This window comes from Gobio gobio, assembly GCF_949357685.1.
Source record: "Gobio gobio genome assembly, chromosome: 3".
Lineage (NCBI taxonomy): Eukaryota > Metazoa > Chordata > Actinopteri > Cypriniformes > Gobionidae > Gobio > Gobio gobio.
Genome location: NC_137099.1, coordinates 60,665,423 through 60,684,403, shown reverse-complemented (window position 1 = coordinate 60,684,403; position 18,981 = coordinate 60,665,423). Strand labels below are relative to the sequence as shown.

The 18,981-nt window shown below is 36.8% G+C and overlaps 1 protein-coding gene across 6 annotated transcripts in view; it reads left to right on the top strand.

Moving 5' to 3' along the window:
• LOC307122980 (GTPase IMAP family member 9-like) overlaps nucleotides 1-2,475 on the top strand; it is a 120,883-nt gene extending 118,408 nt beyond the window's left edge. Inside the window, exons 3-4 of one of the 6 annotated variants that reach the window (XM_079811336.1) lie at nucleotides 1-485; nucleotides 1,705-2,475. The exon at nucleotides 1-485 is cut by the window's left edge and continues 153 nt beyond it. In XM_079811336.1, coding sequence (XP_079667462.1) covers nucleotides 1-485; nucleotides 1,705-1,710 — 491 coding nt within the window. In that variant the 3' untranslated portion in view covers nucleotides 1,711-2,475. Of the gene's footprint in view, nucleotides 1,579-1,698 lie in introns of those variants that run through there. The other 5 variants (XM_079811333.1, XM_079811332.1, XM_079811334.1 and 2 more) reach the window with 5 other exon arrangements.
• The last annotated feature ends 16,506 nt before the right edge of the window (nucleotides 2,476-18,981 follow it).

Sequence of the window (18,981 nt, the reverse complement as noted above, 5' to 3'; positions counted from 1 at the left end):
ATCGGATCATCTCAGTCATCGACACTCCAGGACAGTTTGATACAACAATGTCAGAACAAGAAATGAAGACTGAGATAGTGAAGTGTGTCTACATGTCTGTTCCTGGTCCTCATGTGTTTCTGCTGGTCATCAGACTGGACGTGAGATTCACAGAGGAGGAGAAAAACACAGTCAAATGGATTCAGGAGAACTTTGGAGAAGAAGCTGCTCATTACACCATCGTTCTGTTCACTCACGCTGATCATCTGAAGGGAAAACCCTTAGATAAGTATATCAGTGAAAGTAATTATCTCAAGGCTTTTGTTGATGAGTGCGGTGGCAGAGTTCACTCATTCAACAATGAAAACATGCAGAACCGTGATCAGGTCACTGAACTGCTGGAGAAGATTGAGAAGATGGTGAAGGAGAATGGAGGACAGCACTACACCAATGAGATGTATAAAGAAGCCCAGAAAAAAATTGAATGGGAGGCTTTCAAACAAACAGCTAAAGATTATGGAAAAACAGCACTAACAGTAATAGGAGGAGGAGCAGTAGTAGTAGTAGGAGTAGCAGCAGCAGGAGGACCAGGAGCAGCAGCAGCAGCAGCAGCAGGACGAGCAGCAACAGTAGTAGGATCAGCAGCATTAGCAGCTGTACTGAAAAAATAAATACCTTGGATCAACTTTAAAAAATTGAAGTAATCAATCACACGAACTATTTGACATTGACTCAAAGTAAATCATTTAAATTAGTTTAACCTGAAAAGTTTAAATCCATGCAACCACTTTGTAAAGGTTGATCAAACTAATTATTTTAGTTTTTTTTTTTATCGTCACCATTGTTGAGATTCATACACTGATTATTGATGTCTGTGTAAAGCTTCATTTCAAACCTTTTTTCACTATTTTATTTTATTTTGTTTTTTATCTGCATGTTATTTGATTACCCCAACTGTCCTGGACGGCGTACTATAGAATCACATGACTATAATTATAAATACTATAAAATGATGTAGGAATTGTGGGCGCAGACACATAGATGAATGAATCTTCCAAATGATTCGATCAGAAATGATTCCACACAAAGCCCCATTCAACCCGAGGCCAGATCAGACATGATGACCGAACCAACGGCTCATACCCGAAGACACGAGAGGTGAACTAAACTTTCAGGGAACAGACGTGATTAAATGTGAAGTGACAAAAGAAAGAACTGACTGAACTGAAATGACTTATAAAAGATTTGTACTATTTGTTGAATGAGATTCAAAGATCTGAGTCAGTAAAATTATCCAAACTTCCCATTACTAATCTGAACACATTTTCTCTTGTCATATTTTTTTTTATTATAAACAAACAGTAAAAGCAGTCAGAGAACAATTTATGTTATTTATTTAAGGGTCAAGAGCCCAACTACAGCAAACACTAAACTCCATCACAGTGACTTCAAATTAAACTATTATTTTCATTAAAACAGAAATGACAGAAATAAAGTCAGTCTGGTTAGTAATGTGTGAAGCTGGTAATGCTGTTTGTGGAGTTGTTTAATCCTCCTCTGCTGAGATCTTCAGAGATTTAATGTCTTCTTTTATCTTCAGTTGATTTCATCTAAAGCTGTGGCTGAAGTCAGTTCAAGTCATGCTTAATCTAATAAAAATACTCAAATTAATCGAATCACTGAAGGACAGAGAAACACAAGAACTACAACTGACTTTAGCCACAGCTTTAGATGAAATCAACTGAAGATAAAAGAAGACATTAAATCTCTGAAGATCTCAGCAGAGGATTAAACAACTCCACAAACAGCATTACCAGCTTCACACATTACTAACCAGACTGACTTTATTTCTGTCAGACGACTACAGAAGCTCTTATTGAGAATTATCAGAGTTTTAGATGTTGATGATTTATTGAAAATAATAGTTTAAGGTGCAACAAACATGAAAGCCTTTTTGAACAATTCGGTCCAGGCTTGAGGTACATTCAAGGAAATTATTTTCTGGGACGGTTAACCATAAGTATTCAGAAAAAAAATCAGATATGTAGCATGGGAGCCATTTAAAAAAAATAATGTTATGTTGATTTTTGACGTTACCCTTGTTGTGAAGTGTGGACCTTGTGGTGAGTCTGTGGGTGGCTAAGTCTGAATGAGCTGATACTGTGCTAATGCTAGAAGATGGTTTATTTGTGATTTATTGGATCATTACTTTGTGTTCTACAAAAGTTGTATGTCACTTAGCATGTGAACAAGAGTTGTGTTGGTTATTTGTTTTTCTTGTTGTATGAGCTTAAATTAATTAAGTCAAGACTACTAAAAAAAGTGTCATTCCAACTAGATTATTATTATTGATTTGGTGACAAAACATTTATTTTAACGTAATATACAAATGAATGTAAGTCAATGGGCTGATTCCTGCTCAGTGCCCTGACTGCTGAACTAGGGAGCTGATTGAGACGCACCCTCAGTTTGTACAGAATAAAAACCATCACGCCTATGGAGAGTTTTGTGTGTGTTTGTGTGTGTGTGTGTGGACCTGATGCAAGACGTTACTCCTCCGCTACTCTCTGTTGAGTTTTTGGTGTGTTAGGGTTGGTTAAGGTCATCAGCGGTGTGTGTGATTGTGTCTCCAGGAGAATCAATCAAGAAAGGCCATAAAACTGAAAGAGTTGTTGGGAACTTAGTGATGGTGATGCTGAAGTCATGTGACCGTAGTGTTGTCCGTTTAGCCTACCTTTAGCGCTTTACTTCTGCCGAGTGCATTTAGGCTTCAAAATTCATAAAAGTTGTGTTCATCTGGATGGACAAAACGTGTAAGTATCATAAATTTGTGTTGATCACAGAGCTTGTTTTTTGCGATAATCCAAAAGCCTAGGCTATGGGGAAATCCTATTGGGTTGGTGATTGCAGCGGTTAATTATCAAGGCTATTTTAAGATGGCACAGGGGTATCATTTGTGTACAGGAGCATGATTTGGTAAATTCAGTTTGATTAGGACACTTTTTCTCAGTCATATCAATGGCAAAAAGTGTCCCAGATCAACCTGAATCCAAACCTGCTGCAATATGTGCCTCCCGAAAGATTCCCTCATGATCCAGGCAACATTTTAATACTTTAGTAATTAAAATGACTTACTCTTTTACTAAATCTTGATATTACATTATATTTCAGTTAACTTTTCTTTTAACATGCCACACAGTAGCCTAAGGGTTTTGCAGATGCATTTTCTCTCTTTGTCCAGGTGAGGGAGCCACATCATCTGACAAACCTTTTCTGCTCATTTCTTGATTAGAAAAAATCTTATAAAACATTTTAAGTGTCCACTTCCTGTCACCATGGAGACACGTGACTAGTTGCCATCAGCACATGAATAACCAGCACATGCTTGACTTATACATGTGAAGATGAAAATACTTACAGTCATATTTAAATGCAGATTCCCTCGTTGCAATACTGTTATAGTAACTCATGCATGTTCAGTTCATATCCCATCATAAAGAGAGAGTGCGGTTAGATGAATACACAGTTTATCAGTGGCATCCTGAGCATTTTAACATGAGAACGTCAAACACTGCTATTGAGATTTGAGGGTTGATGTGTGTGAAAGCTCCAGAGAAGCAGATATATTTGGGTTTCTCTCATCTCTTCGGTTCCCATAATCTGGACTCTCTGGAGGAGCAGAGAGGATGTGAGAGCGCCTGATGATTTCTGCATTATTGCGTATTAAACATACAGTCGTATCATATCTGTGATCAGATTTTGAGGATAGAGTCTATGATTTCATGATTACATTGTTTATTGTTGATTAATTAATCATAAAAAAATGAGCAAACACTGGCACTCAATTTCAATTACAATCTACCAGTACAAATCACCTGCTGCAGTAAATGTTGATATTACGCTTATTTAAAAGAAAGTAAATATTCAGTAAAAATTATTGATTTGACTGCACTGACACTATCGGATGAAAACAAAATATAAATTGAACTGAGCTGAATAATGACATTATTGTTTTCTGAGCTGCTGTATTGTTGAATTGAACTCGTTTCATAATTGATGAACTTTGACTCCATTTGAATCAATATTGAACTTAACTTGAGCTGAATAATAACTCTTGCCGCTGAATGAATATGTATCATAATTGATGAATTTTGCAACATGAACATCATATTTTCGTGTTTCTTACGATGAAGCTGCTTTGAAACAATCGATATAAAGCGCTATACATGAGTAAATGTAAATTGACATGTGTTATTGACTTGCTTGTTGATGCACAATACAGATGTCTTGGCTGTTGTTTTGGCCATGGGGATTCTGGGATATTATTAATGCGCTCTCATGTTGCTGCTCTCTGTGTGTAAATGCAAACAGATGTCATCCGTATGAAAGCATGTTTTGTAAACCATCATAAACATATAAAGGATTAGAGAACGACTCTGTAAACTCTTTCGATTACAGCTCTTCCTGTGTCTTCAGTCTCAAAGAGGATCTTAATCGACCAGCGTTTATATTCACTGAAGAACTACTAATGTTTCTTAATATCGTCATGTCTTTTGGTTTAATTTACCATCAGCCATCTGGTATGAAATTGATTATAAATGCTAAAATCATCACTGATCATTCAAACCTGTTGGTTTTAATATTTAAAACTTTGTTTCTGGGGATTCTATAAAAAAGTTTATGATTTAAAAGGGAAAAAAAAACTGATAAACACTTCAAAAAATGATTTTATTCCTCACTATTTGTGTCTTGTTTCCAGTATTAATATCTCAACATTCATAAATTAAAATACATTTACATGAGAAGCAAATTATATTAAGTCTTCTGAAAAATATATCCAAATAAAGTGTGTTTATGCTTAAAACAAAAACAAATATCTGGCAATGGAGCCAGAAAAATAAACTTAATTCAAAGGGAAAGCACAATTATTTTTCTGACCACAATGGCAGATATTTGTTCTCGTTTTAAACTCACTTTATTTAGAAGTTTTTCTGGAAACTCACCATTGGCAGGGCTCAATCCGAGGGGCGGGATAAACGGTTGTCCGTCAAATTCCCTCTGCACGCAATAGGATAGCGATACAACCAACCGAGACGGAGCTAACGTTAGTTGACAGATTAAACTCAGAATACATCTTCCTTTCTTAACGCTTCGAAGCTACGTGTTTTGAAATCGTCATCACTATGTAAGTCGTTATTTGGGGGTTTTTTGCGCACAAAAACTATTGTCGCCGATTCATAAAGTTATTGTAGAACTATTGTAGTGAGAAGGACTTTGTAACGACATCTTTAGTGCCTTTTAAGGGTCTGGAGAGTGAACCGTGCATTGAGCCAATGGAGGCCTTTCAAAGCCATCAGATTTCAACTAAAATATCTTCATTTGTGTTCTGAAGATGAACGGAGGTCTGACGGGTGTCCAACGACATGAGGGTAAGTAATTAATGACAGAATTTTCATTTTTGGGTGAACTAACCCTTTAAAGCTTTTACTCTTAAACACAAAAGGCATGTCCACTTTAATAAAAAAGGAATATTTATTAAACAAGCCAGATCAAGAGCAGAAACTAAATACAGTGCATAACTGAAAAATAAAGCACACACAGCAAACTCTCCAGTGTTAAATTAACTCTCCTGGGAGTATATGTGAGACCACACTCAAGAGTGTTAAAGTGTTAAAATAAGAATGTTAAAGTAACACTGAAGCAGTGTTAAAATTAATGAGATAATTAAGTGATTAATTGAGTGATCAGTGGCCATTAGTGAGGAACACCTGATGATAACAAGCAGAATCGCCAAAGGAGAACACCACAATTCTTAAGTCACCATTATGGTGAACAGTGTTTGATTTAGTAATACATTAGATTTTGTTTTGGTTGCTATAACAGCCAGACAAGCAAAGAGTAAAAGTTGATCAGGTGGTATTGATTATGTTCTGACATAGTCATCAATTGAGCTGAGTCATTGATAATGGTCTTATATCTGAGTTACATTTACACCAGCTTTGTGATTCCAAGAAATAAAATTAAGCATTTTCAAAGGTTTTCTTAAAAGTTGTTCTGATCAAAAAAATGTATCACAGATATCAAGAATCAGCCTGAGAATCTCAACAGTGTTGACCATCAAAAATCATGTTGCAGTGCATTCTGGGAGCCATCAATCAAAATTCTTCCATGGCTCCCATTATTCATTGCTGCATGAATAAATGATGAGCTTTACAAGCTGTGTCACCATTGTTGAGATTCCTACACTGATGCTTGATTTGCGTGTGCCTAAAAAAATCAGAACAACTTTTAAGGAAATCTTAGAATTATACTGAAAATGCTGGATCTTGTGTTATAATCAATAAGATAAACCCAACTCAGAGACTAGGCTCTAAATGAGGTTAGTGATTCAGGTCAAGTCATAACGATAACAAAACATAACCAACACCAAGAAAAAAGCTTTTGTCATTGCTTGTCTGGCTGTTACAGCACTAAACAAAATATAACATTAAAAAATCAAGGGTCAAGATCAAAAGTAAAGCAAACACTGTTCACCATAATGGTGACATATTTTTTTTTTTAACTCATTTGTTGATTCTGCTTGTTATCATCAGATATCTTCAATAATGGCCAATCATCACTCAATTAATCACTTAATTGTCTCATTAACTTTAACACTGCTTCAGTGTTACTTTAACACACTCACAGAAATATTTCACCCAAAATTTAAGATTTATGTAATTTTATTAAATGACAAATTCCCATTTATATTTTTTTCATAATTTTAACACAAATCTACCAAATAAACTTTACACAATTTATTTTCATTAGGATAATAAAACCTATTTATTTAAAATACATAAAGTTTATTGTATAAATTGCATAATAATTAAGAGAACTAAATCAGGATAATTAAAAAAGTTAAATAACATTTATTTGAATCATGTTAAATGTATATTCATGGCAGAGTTAGTTTTTATGCATTTACATCTATTTGATTTTATTTAAAAACTCATATTTTTAAAATCTATACATTAAAAGTAAATAAACTCTAAAAGATTTAATCAATTTTACAATTTATTTAATGCAATTAGTTAATAAATACTAACATTGTTTGAATAATAAGAGTTATAAAACAAACAAGATTCTGTTATTTAAAGTTTATGTGATTGGTTTTCATCAAAGTTATGAAAAAAAATCCATTTGGGAAACAGGAAACGACGTCACTTTCGCTGGACACAAGCCCTCGAGATATTGTGGGAATCCGTCACACACATCCCACTGAGCAAAGGCGTACGTTGAAAAGACGTCCACTGAGGAGCCAGAATGAAAGTTTTTATGACGTCTGTTTTTGACGTGTTCTGCACGTCCGATATAAACGCTCATGGAACCTCAAGGTTAAAAACTAGTTCAAATTATGGACATATTTTCCATTTGTAATTGCAAAGCAACTCACAGACAGTGTGTGTTTGTCCAGAAATCATGAAAATAAAAGAAACTTAGCTCAAACCTTTAGACACTTTAGACAACTTAGCATCTGTAATTCACACATCTTTGGATCGTGAGAGAATCGTGGGATTCAATCCAGGATCTTCTTGCTGTGAGGAGACAGTGTTTCCCACTGAGACACTGGAGCTGCCCTTAATCACAGACATAAGACACACTTTGACTATTTCTGTCAGACGTCTACAGAAGCTCTTACTGAGAATAAACAGAGCTTTAGATGTTGATGTTTATGTTTCATTTGAAGTCACCATTGTGGTGGGAAGCGTTTGCTTTAGTTGGGCTCTTGGTCCCCGTATTTGAGTCAGCTTTTCTTTGGCTGCTGTAACTGTGTGTGTGAAACACAATAGTTATGGCTGAGAAAGCAAAGATAAAGTGACTTCAGGTGTTGTCAGCTCCTTGTTGATGACTAAATCATCAGAAGTCTAGAATATGATGTTGTGCTTTCGAGTTTTATGTTCTTGTTTGGCAAATCATTTGTTTATATACTACAACCTTGTGAATCCACTGTTTCGGGACTAATAGCAATAAAATAATCACTTATCCTGAAAGATGATAAAACAAAATGTGCACATTGTTTTGAGAAAATATTTCTCATAGTCACACACAGACATCAAGATTTTGCATATGATTCACAACAACGGTGACAATCATAAAAAAAAACTTCATGCTGCAATGCATGATGGGTAGCTTCAAAGTACAAAACTCAAAACTCATGCTTGATTGTCACCGTTGTTGTGAATCATATGCAAAATCTTGATGTCTGTGTGTGACTATGAGAAATATTTTCTCAAAACAATGTGCACCTGCTGTTTTATCATCTTTCAATATGAGTGATTTGCTTATTGCTATTGGTGTCAATACAGCAGATTCACAAGGTTATAGTATATAAACAAATTATTATTTGCCAAACAAGAACATAAAACTCGAAAGCACAACATCAGATTCTAGACTTCTGATGATTTAGTCATCAACAAGGAGCTGACAACACCTGAAGTCACTTTATCTTTGCTTTCTCAGCCATAACTATTGTGTTTCTCACACACAGTTACCGCAGCCAAAGAAAAGCTCACACAAATACGGGGACCAAGAGCCCAACTAAAGCAAACGCTTCCCACCACAATGGTGACTTCAAATGAAACATAAACATCAACATCTAAAGCTCTGTTAACTCTCAGTAAGAGCTTCTGTAGACGTCTGACAGAAATAGTCAAAGTGTGTCTTATGTCTGTGATTAAGGGCAGCTCCAGTGTCTCAGTGGGAAACACTGTCTCCTCACAGCAAGAAGATCCTGGATTGAATCCCACGATTCTCTCACGATCCAAAGATGTGTGAATTACAGATGCTAAGTTGTCTAAAGTGTCTAAAGGTTTGAGCTAAGTTTCTTTTATTTTCATGATTTCTGGACAAACACACACTGTCTGTGAGTTGCTTTGCAATTACAAATGGAAAATATGTCCATAATTTGAACTAGTTTTTAACCTTGAGGTTCCATGAGCGTTTATATCGGACGTGCAGAACACGTCAAAAACAGACGTCATAAAAACTTTCATTCTGGCTCCTCAGTGGACGTCTTTTCAACGTACGCCTTTGCTCAGTGGGATGTGTGTGACGGATTCCCACAATATCTCGAGGGCTTGTGTCCAGCGAAAGTGACGTCGTTTCCTGTTTCCCAAATGGATTTTTTTCATAACTTTGATGAAAACCAATCACATAAACTTTAAATAACAGAATCTTGTTTGTTTTATAACTCTTATTATTCAAACAATGTTAGTATTTATTAACTAATTGCATTAAATAAATTGTAAAATTGATTAAATCTTTTAGAGTTTATTTACTTTTAATATATAGATTTTAAAAATATGAGTTTTTAAATAAAATCAAATAGATGTAAATGCATAAAAACTAACTCTGCCATGAATATACATTTAACATGATTCAAATAAATGTTATTTAACTTTTTTAATTATCCTGATTTAGTTCTCTTAATTATTATGCAATTTATACAATAAACTTTATGTATTTTAAATAAATAGGTTTTATTATCCTAATGAAAATAAATTGTGTAAAGTTTATTTGGTAGATTTGTGTTAAAATTATGAAAAAAATATAAATGGGAATTTGTCATTTAATAAAATTACATAAATCTTAAATTTTGGGTGAAATATTTCTGTGAGTGCACTCTCATTTTAACACTTTAACACTCTTGAGTGTGGTCTCACATATACTCCCAGGAGAGTTAATTTAATTTTATGGAGTTTTTGCTGTGTAGGCTCAAAACTAAAACAAACAGTGGGCACAGCGCATTAGGCTCCAAATAAAACATAAAATAATAAAGTGCCCAAGTCCAATAAATATATATCCTACTCAAAACAGACGGGGCAACCTAACGCAGACAGATGCTGCCACACTGCCTAGTTTTCCTAGTCAGTTCTTTGTTGACATGGTAGAAGAGGACTGACTAGGAAAACACTCTCACAATTAAATAAATAATATACAGCAAAGTAGCCTTCTTTAATCTGTCTCTCTTCTCCAGTGGGTTGGACTAATCCAAAAGAAGTGAAAACTAGAGGGGTGTTCTGAAGACAGACTGTTACCTGTGAAAAAGGGGTGCTCTGAAAACACCCCATTAGCAATTAGTGCTTTCCACCTGATTAAATGAACGCGGCAAAAAACGACCAATCAGAATTTTGGTCGAGCCAGAACGTATCGACTAATAATCAACTAATCAACTGGGAGATTACAGCCCTAGATACGACAAAGAAGTAGTAAGTAGACAAAGAAGAAGATGAGCTGCTAATGCTGCTTGCCAGTTAGTAAAAAGTGTGTGAATAGTTTTGGCCATAGACATAATATATCTGTGGTTTTGGCAAGCATGTAAATACTGTCTCACTTCTTCTTCTGTGTGACAACCGAGTGTCAGAAGCGTAAAGTGCCGCAGCACCAGCTTGTGTACCGGGAGCGCATCTACTGAATGTGCACGTTCACTCGGCATATCGCCAGTGGAAATTGTTTGGGTGTGAACACTCAAGACGCGCCGAAAAACGTCACGAAAAACGCTGGCAATAAGCGTACATGATATTCGTCCCGGTGTGTACAGACCTTTAGTCTAAAACTATAATAACCATCATGTTTACACACAATGACTCAACATGAGGACTAGAGTGCTATCAGTCAATACATGGGAAAACAAAAGGGTTACACTTTATTTTGATGGTCCCTTTTGAACGTTCTGTTGACTTTGCAACTACATGTCAACTAACTGTCATTAGAGCATTAGTAGACGGTCTGCTTAATATCTGCTAACTCTCTAAGCTTGGAACATACTCTGCAAAAAACAAAGTTCTTTCTGGCCAGGACATTACTTCACGAGAAAAGCAGGTGCCGAACATCTCCGTTTCTCCGCATTAACCCCATGTCCACTTTAATATTCTGACCAATCACACAATAGTTCTCGGACACCCAAAAGAAAAAAGTTCTGCTCAGACGATGTGTCGAGAACGAGCTGCGAGAACTCCCTACTTGAACTTTTTTCTCTGTTCTTGCGGAGTATGTAGAGGCCTTTATTGTGATGGTCCTGCAACAGACATTCTACTGACTATAAGTAACTTTGCAACTACATGTCAACTTATTCTAACCCTAATTTTACTTTAATGCATTACTTTACTAGTTACTTGAAAAAAGTACTTGTAATGCATTAGCCCAACACGGTCAGTCACCATTATATGTTTGGTACAGTATAGTGGTATAAACATGTATATCTATCGGTTCAATATGTGTCACATGACTAATCATGCATCATCGTTATCAAAAAAGCACAGTTTTCGCAGGACAAAAACGGCATCTCCCTGTGGACGGAAGGCCAAAACCCAGAGAAAAAGATGCGCTTTCAAACGAAACTACTACTCTGCTGTGCATTTCTTCTCCACACATCTTATTCGTGATTGTGTATCTATCCAGCTGTGAAACATCCAGGTGCTCTTTTATGAACATCAGATGTTTGTTTTTGGCATCCTGCCATGACCGCAGTTCTGGTGTAGTGTTTTACACATCGTATACACTCATCTGAGATGTTGTCTTCTGAACTTCATTGATTATCGAGCCTGGTTTCGTTCAGGACGCCCACAGAGAGCAGCAACAGCGCTGAACTCTCTCTATTTACAGGCAGTTTGACTTTCTGATGAACGTCATCATCTTCAGCTTTATAGAGGAGGTTTTAATGTTGCTGCTCTGACATCTCGTGTTTGAGCTGATGTGTGGTTCACAACTTGTCAATGGCTAACTCTAGATTTGTGAATGAAGAAATGCGTGATTGATATATGCATTCATATTTTCCATGTCTTTTGTTTGAGGAGCAGCTGAACAAAAGCTGAATCTTGCGGCTTCTCAAGGTCTTTTCTTTGTCAACATCTCAAGGTTTTTTCTTCCCCATGCTGCATTCTTCTTTTGTTTGAAGGCTGACGGGTTTGAAAAACATACTGTAATTCATTATAACGCTTCTTTACAACAATATGCACAATACCTAATGCTATTGAAATAAAATTCAAGTATGAAAAGGAACATAATATTGAATTAAATCTTGCTCACAGTAGTTTATTGTTTAGTTTTAGTCATGGTTTTTGTCAAAAAAATACAAATATTTAAATTGAGTCAATATTTCTTCATGTTACATACATCCATTTTGATACAAATAAAATGTAGTTGATCTTTAGCCAGATTCTGGGTGGATTGTTTGTGAATTGGTGCATAATTCATATATTGTGTCTACTGTCATCATGTTTTAACTTAATTTTTAATCTCATCTTTATCATTGTCGAAATTGTCAACCATCAGTAATTTTGCTTTCTGTTTAGTGGCTTTCATTGTTAGATAATGTCTGACTAAAAATCTCTGATTGTTCATGGAGTTAGTTTCTAATAACAGTGTTTGACTTAATCTCCCAAACGGCAGGTCGGGTCTTACATTAATAAACCTGACCGGTGTTTTAAGAGCTTTAGAGACGGCAGGCAGTTCATTTCCTCGTCCTCTGTGACCTTTGCTTGAAGAAGCCGTGAAGGTTTTTTGTGTTTCTTCATGGTTCAAGATGTGTTACCCCTTAGTTAAAATAATTGGAGCACTAATCCAAGAAATACTAGCAAACTAGCATTCCTCTAGTACAATATCTCAATGTGATCCCATGAGAATACGTGTCTATTTTTACATAAAGTGGTTCTACATCACGTACGGTTACTTATGTTTTCATACACACTATACGTACAATATTGACAGCATTAAAACGTACATTATTTACGTATCTGTGTGAATGTGTAGCAGCTCCCATGTATGAATATTAAAATCGTATTGTTTCTATTATATTTAATTGTCATATCTATTACGTTTTCAGTCGCATTTATTAAATGCAGTTTACTCGTCTACTTACTGTAATATTTCTTCCTTCAATCTCTTTCTCTCCATCTTTCCTCTATCTTTCCAATAAAATAATCTGTACACTACACATTACAAATTTGTATGTTGTGCTGCTTTAATATTAATTATTTGGTTTTTAATGTTTACAGTGGTACAAAATTATTCTGTCAACCCAGCTGCCAAATTTATTTTGTAAAAACAACAGGATACACTTAAAATGTCTGTGTTTCTTACAGTAAATCCCTGTAAATTATACAGGATTATTTTACAGTGGCTGTAATTTTTACAAAATTATTCTGGCAACCCAGCTGCCAATTTTATTTTGTAAAAACAACAGAATGTTTTTTACAGTGTATGCAGCGACAATACAATCATAAAATACACCAAAACAAAACAAAAGACATAAATTGTATGTGTTCGGTGTAATCCAAATCTTTAGAATCCATATGTGTGCGAGGGACTGATCCAAAAATCGCCCTTTATCCAGCGATCTTCATCTCTAAGCAGCCAGCAACTGTAAACGCCAAATCCCGTGCTTGACTTGTTATGAATTCAAAGGCTCTGTCCCAAATGGCAACCTAAACCCTCATTGTCTTCTTCTGTGTCCGCACTTTCACAGCGTAATGCTGCTACCCTATGGCCTTGTGGACTTAACGGACACGCGCACGCAGCGACCATTGTAAGTCCACAAGACCGAAAGTGCATATGAAGGGTGCCATTTGGGACAGGGACAAAATTGTAAAAATTGCACACTCAAGAAGCGTTACGACTAGGGATGGGTCACGATTTTCGAATATTCGATTAGTTGATTTAATTATAAAATATCGAATAGTTTGTGCGTTTATCGTCCCAAAAAAAAAATCCCATGTTTTCGGTGCTGATGTGGTGGTGACGTGTTCATGTAAAAGCAGTCAGTCAGCTCTCAGGGTGTTTTATACTGGGCATGTTTGCTGCGGTCCGAGCGTGATTCTTCCCTGCGCCTCCGCAGCGTTGGTCTGGTTTCACACTCAACTTGAACCCTGGTGCGTTTGCGTTCATTTTACGACATCACAAACGTGCACGGGCATGATAGAAAACAGAACGCGGGTCAAATAATTAATTTTTATTTTTATTAATTTGGTGCTATTATATGCAGCTGAGTAAACGACAGTTGGGTTTACCGTATGTGTGTTGCTTGAAGGCGGCTTTCCTGCTTGCAAACAGACTCTTTTGAGGAGACTGTGAATTGCCATTCATTTGCTGCCCTGATTGCACTCTCTATGCGCGAATACACTGCAGGCTCACTCTCGCGATCGTATCTCAGGTAAATCATCAACACTATCATCACTTACATGTATGTTATTGAACTAATGACATTGTAATCGGCTAAAACGTATGCGTTGGTTACTTTTCTTCCTGAACGTGCGCACCCGAGTGTTGTTTGCACATTCACGTGAATCGTGGCACAGTTCAAGTGCAACCGAACTCCGGTTGTGTGTTCTCGGGTTCGGTACCTCAGTGCACACCAAGCTCTGTATGAAAGCTTTTACATTAGCAATTTTTCATGTGAACTGTGCCCCATTTCGAACTAAACTGCCAGTGTAAAAACGCCCTGAGACAACAGAAGAAGAACGTATCGTCTCACGCGCACACTGCAGACTTGTGGCATTTATCGGTTACGGTAACTTTGGGCGATGTCAAATTACAGTCATATGTTTCAGCATGTTACAATAATTATATGGCTTGAGTTGATATAGCCTATTCCCTAATGAATTAAACAGTTTGTTATCATACAGATTTAGAGCGTGAATGGTCTCTCTCCCTGTCTCTCTCTATTAATATGTGTAGCCTTTACATGCGTGTATGCGGGGGAGGAGTTGCGATTTTCAAATAAAAATCGAATAATTCCCAGCAATCATCATTGCTAGAAATGCCCATCCCTAGTTACGACATGTTTTAGCGGTATTGAATGCTCATTGGCTCTCGCCTGCTTTGTCACAGATTGCGACATGTCTTGTTTCAATTTATGTACATTTGAAATGGGAAATGTGCGCCTTCACAGAAAGAAGCCGGATTAATATTTTCATGGATTAATAATTTAAATTCTGCCCTGTACCTCATACAAAACCATACCACCAGAGAGAAATGGGACCGCAACACATCGTCAGATGAACTACTTTTGGTAGTACTTTTCTTTAAAAAAAAAAACAAATAAATAATTGTGATTACACTTGTCTGTCCGTTGTGCTTTTATGGTTATGGGTAGGTTTAGGGCTAGTTGTATGACTAGCGGCTCAAAAAATTGTTTTAATGCTATATTGTTACTAAAATTGACATTTTCCTACACATTTCTGTCCATTACGTTTTATTATTTTAATATTCTGTATAAAATGGGAATGTTTAGATTAGGGGATCTTACATTTTTCTGTAAGATGGTAAAAGGGAAATTATACAGATATCTAAATGAAAGATTTGTAAATATATTATTAATAATTAATAATGCTACCTTTAAATGTCGCCAATACGTCCATATTTCATATTTTATTTAATACCTATGTATTAATGAGGAGACCAGGCTGGATATGTTGCCATGGGTGGTCCAAAAAGTCCAAAAATTTGCTCAGTCAGATTTGGTGTTCCCCAGGGATCAACTCTGAGTCCTTAACTCTTTAGTATGTATATTTTCCCTCTTGGTCAACTCCTCAGAACTCTTGGACTTTGGGTGTCATTCATATGCTGATGACACCCAAATTTACATTCACTCAAAATCCGGTGACCCTGCCGCTGTTACTTTTCTGGAACACTGCATTTCTGAGGTAAAAACATGGATATCTCACAATTTCCTTTGCCTTAACAGTGATAAGACAGAGGTTATGCTCATTGGTTCAACCCATCAGGTGCGTAAAGCCGGATCTTTAACACTTAATCTAGACGGCTCTGTCTTGCAGTTCCAAACAAAACAAAAAAACTTGGGGTGATTTTTGACGCTCGCTTAACATGTGACCCTCATGTCCAGAACACTGTTAAAATGGCATTTTTTCATCTAAGAAATATTGCAAGATTCCACCCCATGTTGTCATTTTCTGTGGCGGAAAAATTGATCAGATTTGTCTTCTCTCGTATTGATTACTGCAATGCTTTGCTTGCAGGGGTCTCAAAAACTACCCTAAATAAATTGAAATATGTCCAAAATTCAGCCGCTAGAATCCTGACAGGGACCAGGTCGAGAGAACATATCACCAGGTCGAGGAATCTCTACACTGGCTCCCTGTCAGGTTTCGTATAGATTTTAAAATTTTAATGCATACTTATACGGACTTGCATGGTCTGGCACCAGATTATTTAACTCTTAACTGTTTACACTCCAAGGCCTTATCTCCGCTCCTCTGACTGTTCCCTCAACTCACTTCTTAAAACTCACTTTAGACTTGCTTATATGTAAATTCATAGTTGTTGTTTTTTTTTGTATATTGTATATTTTGTATATCTTGTATATGTTTGTAGTATGTTTAGTATATTGTTTAGATTTTTCTCTGTTTTTGTGTATCTGTTTTTCTTTTACATTGTGTCCTTTTTGTAAAGCTCTTTGAGAAATAGCTTTTTAAGGGCGTTATTTAAATTATTATCACCTGAGTTAGATCCCCTTATCATTTTTGTTTAAGGCTGTCTTTGCAGCAAATTATGTGTTTTGCTAAACACTGTTATGCTGCGTTCACACCAAACGCGAATAGAGCGTCAAAATCGCTTCTACCGCGTCTAGTTTCATGCGCGAACATTTTGAATGCATTTGCGCGTCCGCGGCGAATTGGACGCGCGTATAAATCGAGCATTTGAAGCGAAATAGACGCGCGTTCAAGGTGCTCCAGGAGAAATATGTCATAAAACACCACTCTGCCTCTTTTCATTTTCATTAAAAATGTATATTAAACATTAATAACCACACAAATGTGGTCCAGGCAACTCCTACATTATCTTCACTGCATGTATATTTAAATATCCTTAAAAAATAAATTTATGAAACTTCTCTTTGCCCTCAGTCAAAACGATTTGGCAGACAACAAAAGATAGATTCATGACACCAAAGATTGCCCGTTAGAACTACACAAGACGAACCACTACAGGGACATCAGAGCCAGCGGCAGACGGCAGAAGGACTGGCCGAGGAAAGGCTGCCTTCGCCGGGGTTATGAGCAGTGATTGCCCGGTGATCGCCTGGATCTCACAACTCCACAAACACAAGATTATTTTTTTTAAATAGGCGCTCTCTTTATAAATAAACCACAGATTTGAGCTTTAAACAACTTCATTCTCACCTGAAAAAGTCGTAAAACTACATTTTGTGACACAATAGTAGTATTTTTTAATTATGCAGGGTTTTTCATCACGTCACTTTACCACGTGACAGCAGCGAGCAGGCTCCTGATTGGCTAACGCGGCACGAATTGACAGCAAAGTTCAAATTTTTCAACACGGGCGTCAGACGCAAATTTTCTTCAAACGCGTGAATGCACAAAAGCACCATTCTCGTGTAACGCGTGTATCGCACAAGACGCACAATTCGCGTCCAATTCGCGTCATTCGCGCCATTCGTACTCAACGCGCCTTTCCATTGACTTAAAATTGAAATCACTAGCCCCAGGTGCTCTATTCGCGTTTGCTGTGAACGCAGCATTACAAAAACCAAAAACTCACACAATAAGCCAGGAGTTAAAACTGCCCAACTCAATGAAACACTGATCACCATAGTGGCGAGTGACCAAACATTTTCAACAAAAAAAAAATCAACATCTAAACCTATTCATTCTTAAGAACTTCTGTTTCCAATAGACACAACATGTTGAATTGGCTCAGCTACAAAATATTTGTAAGATCCAGAAAACAAATAATGTCATTGACTCAACTAACATAAACTTTTGTGTGTGTGTGAGTCACAGACAACTTATTTCAGTTCCTATAACTGTTATTTATCAAAAGTTGAGTCAACAAGAAAAAGCTAGGGGGAACTAAAGCCAGTACTAAGATTTTTTTGTTGTTGTACAACCCTTATTTTATGGCTGAATTTAATGATTCGACGAACATTTTATAGTCTTCCACCTTCCACAGATTATAAATTTAGACCACTTAGTGATTTCTATCGGGATGTGAAGAGACTTTCAACCAGCATAACAAAAAATGTTTCTAGAACAAATCACCTACTCTGCCTTCAAGTATGAGGTGATGTTTGTGTTTGTGTTTAGGAGGTTCAACTGATGAATTAGGCAAGCGTGGTCAGCTTTAATAATGTTTTTTGTGTTCGTGTGCTTAGAATCAGTGGAGGATTGTTGGATTTTTAATTAAAAGGGGATCAGAGAGGCTTGAGCAGTCATTTACACTGACCTTTCCACTCGCATTCGTCGGCTGGAGACCCACACGTCCCACTGAGAGCCAAATGAAATGAGCGCTATAGAAACACAAGAGCACCGTACGACCTTCTCAAATCTGTTAATTCCTTGTGCATTCGTCTCTAAGCGTGTTTTGCACATATATGTGTCCGGAGGCACACGTCATGAACTAAAAAAGTTCAGTGAAAGAAGCAAGGACGTCCCGCTCTTCTTTTTGCAGGCCACAGAAAATAGATTCAGGAGAATCATTCAATTTTCCACTAATGAAGTTTCATTATCAGCCCTTGAAGTCGGCCTCTATTTCATTACCTCAATGAGAAGCGCGCGTGCGGCTTTGGCTTTGATAGATGCGACCGCTTTCTCTGTGTTCGACTGAGACTTCTGTGCCAAATGTCGATGCGGGCGCATAAACATCTTAGTAATGACTTTCTGTCTTCTCACGCATGACTCTAAGGCCGGGCCGCTGACAGAACTGACACTAGACCTCTCCATTGTGTGTGTTATTGATCAGATACATTTAAAACATCTCCAATGACCTTAATGAGCACTCGAGCAGACGTTTGGTGACGGCTGCAGATTGTAATCGACTCTATGCCACTTTAAAGATTCAAACCTCTGCTAATCATCTGTAGGCGTCTGATGAAAGAACATCTGACACTTACACGACTGGCACACGGAATCACATCCTCTCATCACTGAACAAAGACCACAGCTAGGGAAGATATTTTTGTCATGTTGCCATGTAAACCGTTTT